Raw genomic sequence first — 11,550 nt, 5'->3', positions numbered from 1 at the left:
AATACTGATGCATTTTTTAAATGAAAATTTTAATTCTATTTCTTTGATAGATATTTTGTATGGATATAAAGACGGAGGTAAATGGAAATCACAATTGAATTGATCAAGTTACATTTATTTGTACGCAAAAAAACACTTGCACTTCAAGCTTTAAATGGAATGCATCAGAGATAACGCCGCGCCGCGAGTTAACGCTGCATGAGTCATGTTTTTTCGTTTTCTTAGGCAGTTTTTGCCACGCACCACCAGTATGTGGGCAACTCACTGAAGTATTTCCTTACCAATTCTTGAAAGGCCGGCAACGAACTTGCGAGCCTTCTGGCAATAGTTCATGGGCGGCGGTATCACTTAACATCAGCTGAGCCTCTAAATGATCTCTTTTTTTAGATTTCTACATGTTTCCATTTACATTATACGTGATCCCATTAAAAGATATTACGAACATATGGAGGACAAGTAAGATCCCGTGTGAAACCCCATTACCTCTGTCATCCTTGAATCATACTGCTAATCGGCTCAGAACTTGTAACACCTACGATGCGCACGGTACCTGTCAAACTTTAACTTTCCCTTGAATTATACATGAGCCCCGGGCGTAACTTAAAAGAGTTTCGCGATATTCAGATATTAGTTTTACTATGTACGGATCATTTGACAGGCAAAAGGTCAGCCGATTACGGTTGAGATATATTAAGAATAAGGTATTACTCAATTTATAAAATTACGGCTACTATATACACACTAATAATAATAATAATAAAGCCTTTATTGTTGTAACAAGTTCTACACAGAGTAGTTTCGTGTGCCTAAAATTAATTTACTTTTAACTACTATCTAAAAAAACATTTTGACTATTAACTAGAGTTTAACTAATATACTAACAGTTTTAATATCTATTGATTTTTATCGGCAAACTGTAGTTCGGTTACAACTTGTCTTCCGACAATTCAGTATTTATACGCACTAAACATTCGTATAAATACTTGATCTGATTTTCTTTATGATATTTTTACGCTAAAAACGCAGAAAAGGTTTAAAGACTAAATGTTAAATAAAATCTTAGGTTCTTCGCTTCTACATTATAACTTAGAGAACCAATAGAGAGGTATGAAAGACTCATTTGCATTTTATTACGGCTTAATTCTCGACACTTGTTTGTGTGGATTTTCTTTATGCTTCACACGAATAGAGGAATAAAGCTTCAGGTAAAAGGGAAGATCATTGTGTACAAAAGATTTCTGTTGCTTTGAATTTTCATAACATTTCTCGATAAAAAGACTAAAATAATAAAATTATAAAAGATCTTTTTATGTTGTAGTGTGTTTATTTTTATACTTTTTAATTTTAATATAATATATAAAATACGCGTTACGTTGTTTGAATAACATAATGCAGGACGTCTGTCGGGTCCGGTAGTTAAATATAGTTTATACTTGTCGACTCTTAACATCAACATTATTTTTTCGTTATATTTTTAATTTATCTATTTTTAATCACTTAATAAATTAATATCTTAATATATATATTTCTTGTGTGCGTGAGTATGTGACTGAACTCCTCCTAAACGACTGGACCGATTTTGACGAAATTTTTTGTGTGTGTTCAAGGGGATCTGGGAATGGTTTAGATTCACAATTTTGTCCGCTGGGCAATGTTTTTTTAATTAATTTTTAATTTATTAGTAGTTGTTGATTTTGGAATGTTTTACATTGGATCCGACAGACGGCGCTACCATCGCAGTGTCAAATTTTAAATAATATTCGAATTTTAGTCTGTCCCGACAGTTAGCGCTGCGATCAAATTAAAAAAAAGTTTTGTTATCATTGTGTTATTGTAGACCATGGGCTGGATCGTTAGATATTGTCATAACATTTGAATTATAATTTTCATCAAAATGGTCCAGAATGTTTTAGCTTATTAAAAAAAGTTTCAAATTTTCAAATTAAAGACGTGTAGACAGGACAACGTCTGTCAGGTCCGCTAGTATGTATAAATATATATAAGTACTTGTTACAAATATGAATTATCGTATGATTATTATTGTTAGTTCATAAACCAGTGCGAATTTATATAAATAAAAGTACAAGTAGGGCTTGTCAAAATCAATAGTAAATAGTATAACAAAAACCCTAGGGCTTTGATACAATTCCAGAATTTACAGAATTCCAGTATTCTACTTTTATTATAAAATTTTTGACAACGGTTTAAATGAATAGAAAATATAAACGTCTAAATAATAATTTTTTTTCTCTAGTAATAACCAATTTTAATCATATTTTGTAAGCTGCAGCCCTGTTAACTTCACTTAAACTAGGTCAAATTCGTTGGCAAATGGGTAAATTTATAAAGTATACAATAATCTACCTTCGGAAGCTATAAAAGGTAATGTTGATGTAATGAAGACAGCGAGATAACATAATTTGAGTCTTAAAATATATAAAACTAAAAGTAAAAGTTTTAAGACGAGATTTTATACAGAAAGTATATAAATTTAATTTACACTTCTTCTTCTTCTTCAAGTGCCACTCCATTACTGGAGGTTGGCCGTCAGTTCTCTGAACCGCGTCTTATCCTGCGCCAGATGCAGCAACCCCTCCGCACTCGCAATACCTGTCCACTCCCTGACGTTGCGAAGCCATGACTTCTTCCTTCGGCCAACACGCCGTTTTCCCTTGATTTTACCCATTATTATTAGCTGAAGGAGGTGGTAGCGGTCATGGCGCAACACGTGGCCCAGGTACGCAACTTTTCGCTGCTTAATGTTTCGCATAAGTTTATTTACACTTACTACAATTTAATACATGCTTGTGTCAGTTAATAAGCAGCTACACACGATGCAGAAGTCGTGTTTTTACAAATAAATACTTACTTCATTATTTTAAGCATTTCATAAACTGAGATACTATAAATTTCGAACAAAAATGTATAATTGCATATTACAAACAATAAATATTTAATAATAGATTTCAAATGACAAGAGAACTCTGTTCTTTTTGGCGTGGCTGCGAAACATTTACAACTTATTACAACATAATTGTCGTCGTTTTGTGATAAACCATAACGTTCTTAAAAATGTCTAATTGAATTCTGACCTATTATTTCAAAACCTCTTTGACTAAACCAATCCGTAAAGGGAATTAGCAAATGCCACTATAAATCAAAATCAAAACGTATTGAAGTGAAGCCGAGCTAAAGTTTCATCAGCAATAAATCATTCAAAGCGAATATCGTTAAAACGTTGCATTCGGTGATTAGACGATATTTTAGATTTATTCTACCGATATTGCACTCAATCCTATTACTGTAATGGTCGCCATTAGCACTTGCCTGATTAATAAATGCGAATCTAATATAATATATAAACACGGGGCTGAATAGAATATATGACTAAAAAATACGCCCCTTTTTAATGATTAACCGCACAAGTGTGCGTTGAGATTTATATTACAGACAACATAATAGATCGTTAGCGGTGTATTTGGTAAAAAATTACTTTAATTATTTAAACGTCTTTGATCCACCAATTCATAAAATCTATTTCATTTAAATTACATCCATAATCATATTTAATACTTTCCCTTAGATAAGTATTTATTGACGTCACACGTGACGTCATACATTTGTTCTGAAGTGTAAATTGATTATTTGCTAGCTCTTTCCACAACAGATCCTTTACTTTACTGTAAAGTAAAGCATAGACAATAATAAATTATCGTAATGTCAGATTAAATATTTATTTATAGCCTTCGATACAATATATATTATTTAATTATTTATTGATTCCGATAATTCGTCTTGGATTAAATCATTGCAAAGTCAATTGTCATAATTTTTCGATTATTACTTGCCTACTAAACTGCCGCCAATGGAATTTATATTACAATGACATAACTTTACGCTTTGTCACGTGACTATTTCCATACAAATTCGTCAGGCGATAAAATTGATTTTTTTCTCTAGCCCTGTTCTCTGATTGTGAATCTCTTTTTAACGAAACGCCCGTATTCTAGAACGACAATTGACGGACGAATGAAGGTAACGAACGTATTCCCTGAAATCTGTTTCAAGAGATGTCAAACATTTTTTTTCTGCATGATGTTTGACTTATTTGTCAGCGCTAGAGTTATTATTATTATTTGTAAAAGGGTTTAATTCCTATCCAATAAATCTAATAATGCACTTTCTAACTTACATGGCTGACGCACAAACCATTCAGGCCAAGAAAGGAAAAAAAGGGTTTAAATGTAAAATGTGATAAAAATACATACAATATATTCACAAGCAAATTCCTAAGTTTAAAAAACCTTATCATGAAACATGAATGATGAATAAAAGATAATAATTTTTAGCCCTGAATGGATACACTTATAGTACTTATATTGTCTATTTATTTAACAATGTGATAATCTTTGTTTACAGACTAAAAGTGAATAGATTAAAGTAATAACTGTAAAGTCTATAAACGTAACATTTACTATACATCACGGTACGCTGAAGAAAAACATTGTTGAAACTTGCAGGCGTATCGTCCCATTTATGTATAGTACAGTTGTAAAGTCTTTTGTATCGATAAGACCTATATACAGAAGCTGGATATACATATGAAGCTAACTACAATATCCGTATGTAAATTGAAACCGCAAGCTGAATGTCGAAATAATGGTTAACAATATTCTCAGTAATAACCAGTGTACTGCTTAACCTACTTTCGAAATTATGTTTCGCGAGGGATGTTTTAAATTGGACGGATTACTCTGGGTGAAAATAACGAGGTTATAATGGGGAAATGCTGGATCACGCAGTATTTACAGGTGCTAGAGGCTTGTGATAAGTTATTAATATATTTTTTTTACATATCATTGCTATGTGGCATTATTTGGATATACTAACGACTATCTACTATAAATAGAGATTAGACTCTCTACTATTAATTATTATAAGTAATATAATTGTAGTCGTAGCGACGATGTCCTTTCAGCCTTTATCTAGTTTTTTTTTAAGTACGTCATTGACGACGATTTATTAATAATCCAATAACTTTAAACGCCATATGAGTATAAAATATTTCTTATAGACAAATAATCAGTCATGTTAGATCATCGATTTCTGGCTTTGCGCGATGCCCGTTTTCTCATAATGTTTACCTTCAATGTGCTATTTGCACACATACAAAGAAAAGTGTATAAGAGCACAGACGTAATTCAAACGCATGAATTCAGGGTCACACGCATATCGCAGGTCAACACAGCGCAATTAACGTATCAATAGACGTTATTATAACATGTAAATTGAATTAAGCTATTGGCATAAATAAATTAAAATATTTCTTCTTTCGGCGCAATATAATGGTTCTGCAAATAATAGAATTTGGATTCTATTATTTGCAGAACTATTGTTATCTAAATGTACTCACAATTCATTTTTATAGTTGGCACTGACTCACGTTATTAGGAAAAATCTCTAGCTTCAAATACAGTAAGAAAATATTCCACATGCTACGTATATGTTCAGTAATTTTTAAATACAGAATTATCTATGCATCTTACAAGATTAGCAGCATCATGTTTAAAAAAATAACACTGATGTTAGATAAAATCTTATCAACACTGTTAATTTTATTAGTTAGTTTTCTATACTTATTTTCATTCACATAAAAAAAGATTCTATATTTTTTTAAATTCGAATTTAGAATCCCAAAATCAGAGCCCATACCTAGAATAACCTAGGATATTTATACCGCTCAAAACGATTATTTGTCATATTATACGTACAAATTCAACTCTGCCAGTCATGGGCGATACTGCCTATGCAATTTAACGAATTGTTATAATGAAACAAACCATAAGATTATAATATTTTAGTCGTGAATTGTACCTTAATTGTTATTTTTATGATTCATGAGTAATTTTGTTTATTAGTACTAAAAATTTATATGTAATTGGTCGGTGAACCAATAAATTTAATACTAACCATTTAACTAATAATTGTTTGGTTTGGTCTTTTATACCACAAATTATAAATTGAAATACGACATTGTATTGTTAGAAAAAAATCTATTTGGTATTATTATATAAATATAAAATCAATATACATCAATACCTTTTATTATCTCGACTTAGAGAACTTCGTAAATTCTGGCCATCCCACTTAAGTCTGAATAAACATTGCTACAAAGAAAACACTTAGATAGTTCCTTTGAGGCCATCTCATGGAGCAATAAAGAAAAGTAGGAATGTACGGGCAGGGATTGCTCTTTTCCTTGAGGGATTAAATAGCCTTTTATCCTAATATACGTGAAAGTAAATAGAACTGCGAATTATTTTTGATGTTTATTTTACAATACTTTACACATGCAATGAAGACCTGCAATTATAAGCTAATTGTATTGATTAAAATGTTTTTTTTACGATTCGAAGAGATACCTATATTACCGGTTTAGTTCTAGGATGTATATATGTTAATGGAAAAGGTAGGAATTTACAAAAGGTAATACTTTCAGCATCATTATCGAGTACATGCAGTACTTTTAAGTTTACAAAGTGGTTCCTACAAAGGAAGAAAATCACACCAATCACAATCAAAAAATCGTAATTTCATTACGATTTTTAAAAGAAAGGTACCTATGTTAAAATGTCATCACAAATATTAAAATATTCTTTCTGAATAATTATTATGCAAAAATCCAATATTGCGGAATACGTAATAGGTATTATAATTCAATTATTCAGAAAGATTATGTTTTGTAACAGTAGGTTTTTATATTTTTAGTCCTTCATAATCGAATTATCATAAAATGAAATAAAGTTTAAATATTATTAAAGAATTGGCGCTATAACAATACTTAGTGGACTCAGACGATGTGCTTCTTTCTTAATAGGTAATAAGTAATCGTAATCCACATAAATATATGTATTTTCCTGAATTACGCCTTAGATTTTAATATCTATTGCATATTTTAAATAAAATACCATTAGTATGCATTCGTACAAAAACCTTAAGGCTAAAGGAAACGTGGCTGCCCAAAACATTTGCCACCAAAAAGCTTGGTGTACTTAGCAAGGTACTTCACTCCGAGCTACCACTTGCAACTGTATAAGCCGAAAATTTGGCCGCCACCTCTAACGCCCAATAAGCGAACACTTTTCTATATTTTTTTTATGTTTAGGTAAATTTTGCTATTTGTAGTACAACCCTAAAATCTAAACTATATAATGTAATGTACACGAGAGTATTTATTGCTTTATTATATATTGTAATCTCTCTCATCTTGCGTCTCAATTTATGAAGCGAGATCCTCAGTGTCACTTAATCTTGCCAGAGATTGTGATATGAAGACGACCGATACACGAGGTAGGGTTGGAATTACTTTTATACTGTATCGATAGTTGTGTGATTTTAGGCATGGTTATAAATTATATATAATTGTGATAAGGATAAAGTTTTATCATTTCACTTACGAGTATGTTATTAAATGATATAAGAGTAATACGTTCGCTTTCGTACCTACGAATAACATACCTACTATAAATAATACATATACATAATATATGCAATGAAACTGACCTGGCTTACCTGCAGTGGATAAAAGGAATCAGTGAATCGCTCGGCAATGATGCTCCCAACGAGCTTGGGAAGAGAGATTCCGGAATAATGTAGGCTGGCCCGTTTCCGCTCCTTCATGCCCTTACGCCAGATTAAATTGTATTCCAATTTATTAAGTTTAATTACTGAGAGGAAATTAATGTATAATTCTCTCATTTTTAGCCAATGGTTCTTTACATACATATATAAATTTTAGTTGTATATTAGTATATCAGAGATTACTTGTATATAAAAGTTATTGTTTCGTATAATTTAATACAAATGTAAATATATCTATATATGAAAATTTAATTATCGCTGTACAGTAATTATAAATATCGCATTTTCACTAAAGTTCATACCACAAATTCAATACTTCACGTTAACGTTAAGAAATAGGTCTGTACAAAGTTGTTTGTCCATAAAATCTGTCATAATACGCCAAACATTTTAGCGCGCCATAAATTTCTTATCGGATCATAAAATTGTTGACGTCTCATATATCGATAACTCGGAACTATTTTTTGTTGACACCAAGCAATGAGTTCGATAATCGTAGAGAATTTATAAAAGTTCTCTCAAGTTTAATATGATGTTTTGACATTGAGAAGTTTTTGAGAAATGATTCGTATGCCGGGATGAGTATTGCGAACGATCCGGTTATTGGAAAAGTTAGGTTATGAACGAATATATGAAAAATGTTTATGTAAGTCGATATAATATTTAAAATAAGCGTCTGAGCAACGCCAACAGTAGAGATGGAATAGCCCTGCAAATTATAGACCCTTACATACAGCAGAATCTTCAAATCAAATCTTCAACATAATCGATAATATGCAAACATAGTTCATATAAATTGTTTCATTTTTAATATAAAAGTGTTGCTCTAACCAAAGCAGCCAGAGCCATGTAGCGGCTAGGAGTTAATAAATTATGTATTAAGTTCGTATCCAACTAAGCTGATGGCGCTAAAAAATAAAAAGACAAACAATAAAGTGATAGTGGAGTGCCACATTGCACTGGAGGCAATAACCCTAACAAACAAATTTACCCAGCAATCCTTCGACAATGATGCAACCCGACAGCTTGTGACGAGAGGTTCTGGAATGACGGCTGGCCTGGCATTCCGCAGATAAGATTGTATTCCAATTTATTAAGTTTCAATATTGTATGCTAAATAATATGTTAAATAATTTAAAAAACCTGATCATGCAATTGCATTACAAATATATATTTCATATACTAATTATGAGATATTCAATATTTAACTTAACTTACGATAAAAAGTTACTAGTTGCTTGATTTCACTTTTTATTTAGTTTCGTTATTTAGTCGTAAATATCAAAATAGGTGTACATAAACGATCCCTTGATATATGATAAATAAAATAAATATTCATTCTATTAATAAATTATAAGCGGTACGCGTTAATAATCTTCCACTTAAGTGAGTGTAAAACGTGTTGGAATCATAAATTCCCGTTTGACGAAGCACACGATGAACGATATTACAGCAGTATATATTAATTGTCACATCACTATATACTTCGATTTAAACAGCGGCTTACGTTGTTTATCGTGGCCACAAGGTATTGTACGCAATATCCTACCGCCTCCAGTTAGGTTACAAAATTAATTGCAATAAGGTTGAATATCCTTTGAAAGTTGTCTACGTGACCTACGCCCGTACAATGTGATAATTTCAGTAAGCCGAGTTCGTATAGAGGTTGTGTCGAAATCTGTACCAGATTGTGAGAAACTAGAAATTCTGTGGCGTTTTCTGAATAAATTTATTGTTGTTAAACATACGTACAGATTTATGTTGAATTGTTTGTGCGTAAAAAATATTATTTATTTTTTTTATTCCATGGTAGATGGACCAGGTGCTGGTATGGGATGCAACCTATTCAAACACGCTGGCCCTTTCCCATCTACGTGGAACCAACAATAGAGTGGGTGCGGCTTGTGAGCCGGCTGAAAAAGCTTAAGAATCTAGGCTCCGAATATGATTTTGTCCCATTCGGTGTTCAGACCCTTAGTATGCTAGCGCTATAAGGATTTTTAAGAAAATATCAAAAGATACAGTCGATACCAAAGGTGACCGAAAAGCTGGCATCTACCTCGGATAAAAAATAGTCTAGTTATCCAAAGAACGCTGCCAGTCTCTTCGGAACCTTGCGAAAAGGGACTACTTTTAATAATAATATTTTAGTAATTATTCGTTAATTTCGTTAGTAAGCTTCGTTATTGGTTTTTGTTATATTAATATAAGTTAGCTAAAGGATTCCTTTATATACGTTAATGTTATTTAACTATATTAAAATATTAATAAACTAGATAGATTAACAGATGTTATATAAAAGTTAATTTTTAGTAGAGAGATGTACTAAAAATAAATAGAAAAATTGGATTTAACTCAACAAAATCATCTTAACGCGCCGTAAGAAATATTTATTTACGAATGTGTAAATAAAACCAAATCCTCATCTCTCATCGTTTAATAATCGTAATACAGATTAATAAAATCTTTAATTATTTACAATGTTTACACTGTCACACCCTCATTTCATCAATCGCTGCTTGTGGTAAGTTCTGGGGATGTATATTTTTGCCTCGTCTCAAGGTGGCATGAGAAACTCTTTCTTCTCTCGGTGAACCAGAACCATTACCGAAATGGCTGTGTCCAATATTTTTTGGCAACGTCGCATAACCTTGATAAGCATTTGGCAGCCGAAAACTACTAGCCCTGCTTCCTAATTTACTGGGCAACATCATATTATCTATGCTCAAAGTTGGACTAGGAGACTTTGCATCTAAAGGGCCCTTAAAATTCAAGTTGGACATGCTCTGGTCTATTTTCTTTCTACTTTGACGTTCAACATCCACGACCAGGCTCGGTGCAAGGGTCGGATCGATATGGTAATGTGAATGTTTACCGGATATTGTTTCGAAATGTTTTTCATTAAACCGCTGTTGTTTTCCTCGCGACCTCGACTTATCTCGTTGATAATACACTCCAGCAAAGATTAAAACATTGAGGATTAGCAAGGAGCACCCGATTGCTATGGTTACACTTAGTGCTGTAGAGTAAGCTGCGTAGCCAGCAGCTTCTAAGCTTGCAAGAGAGTTATCACTGCTATTAAATGGCTGAAGATCTTTGCTTGGTGCCATTGGGACACAAGTTGCAATAATTGTATCAACTGTTGTCAAAGCTGTATCAGGAGATGTGAAGTTGCGTTTGATTTCATTATCCGTACGAGCCAATGGGTCTGGTCGAACGATGCCTTCATATAATTCTTGATCGTTGTGATTTCGAAACAAATTATGACGCGTCGCGACATCTTCCATTCCCGCACGATGTAGTTCCGGTATAAGACGAAGCCAGACAGAGAGCTGATGTGCTCTGTAGTGATTTTTAAGACGTGGTTTTACACCTGCGAACGAAAAGAGTAATTGATAATTTATAAAAAGAAAAATAATAATGGTACGATTTTTGAGACGTTTTTGTTTCTTTTAATAGTAAATAAATGTAAGGATTGATTGCTTTTTATTTATTGCATAAATTATAAACACATATTCTTAATAAATATTCAAGAGTATAATTTCTTTATTTATAAAATATATATAAATTAGCAAACCTAGGTAATAATATTTTGAAATATGCTAAATTTCAGTAACATTTAGATGAAAATTGGTTTATTCCGTTGGATCATTGTTTACAAAGTAGAAGAATTAAAATAATGTTTTTCAATACATAAACAAAACGCGTAGTAAAAATATCTAAAATTTACAAATTCTAATCCTTAGAAATTTTTGTGAATTCAAGAGACGCCCTAATAATTCTAAAGTTCTTAGAGATTCAACTCATTAAAGATGAGAAAGTGGTGTTTCATTTATGAGGAAGCACGTTCAATTCGAGTGCATCAATCCGAAAGCCTTTTAGAATCGCTGACCTATTTCTAGATACTTG

At 32.0% G+C, this 11,550-nt stretch overlaps 1 protein-coding gene across 2 annotated transcripts in view; it reads right to left on the bottom strand.

The window, feature by feature from the left end:
* Positions 1 to 10,063: 10,063 nt before the first annotated feature.
* Positions 10,064 to 11,550, bottom strand: part of LOC111000972 (neuroligin-4, Y-linked) — a 45,230-nt gene continuing 43,743 nt past the window's right edge. For both annotated transcript variants that reach the window (XM_022270601.2, XM_022270602.2), the window contains exon 11: positions 10,064 to 11,014. In XM_022270601.2, the coding sequence (XP_022126293.2) occupies positions 10,134 to 11,014 (881 nt within the window). In that variant the 3' untranslated portion in view covers positions 10,064 to 10,133. The remainder of the gene's footprint in view (positions 11,015 to 11,550) is intronic.

Source organism: Pieris rapae, chromosome 10 (genome assembly GCF_905147795.1).
Source record: "Pieris rapae chromosome 10, ilPieRapa1.1, whole genome shotgun sequence".
In the NCBI taxonomy this organism is placed as follows: domain Eukaryota; kingdom Metazoa; phylum Arthropoda; class Insecta; order Lepidoptera; family Pieridae; genus Pieris; species Pieris rapae.
The sequence above is the reverse complement of the archived record's forward strand: the minus strand, read 5'-3'. Positions and strand labels throughout refer to the sequence as shown.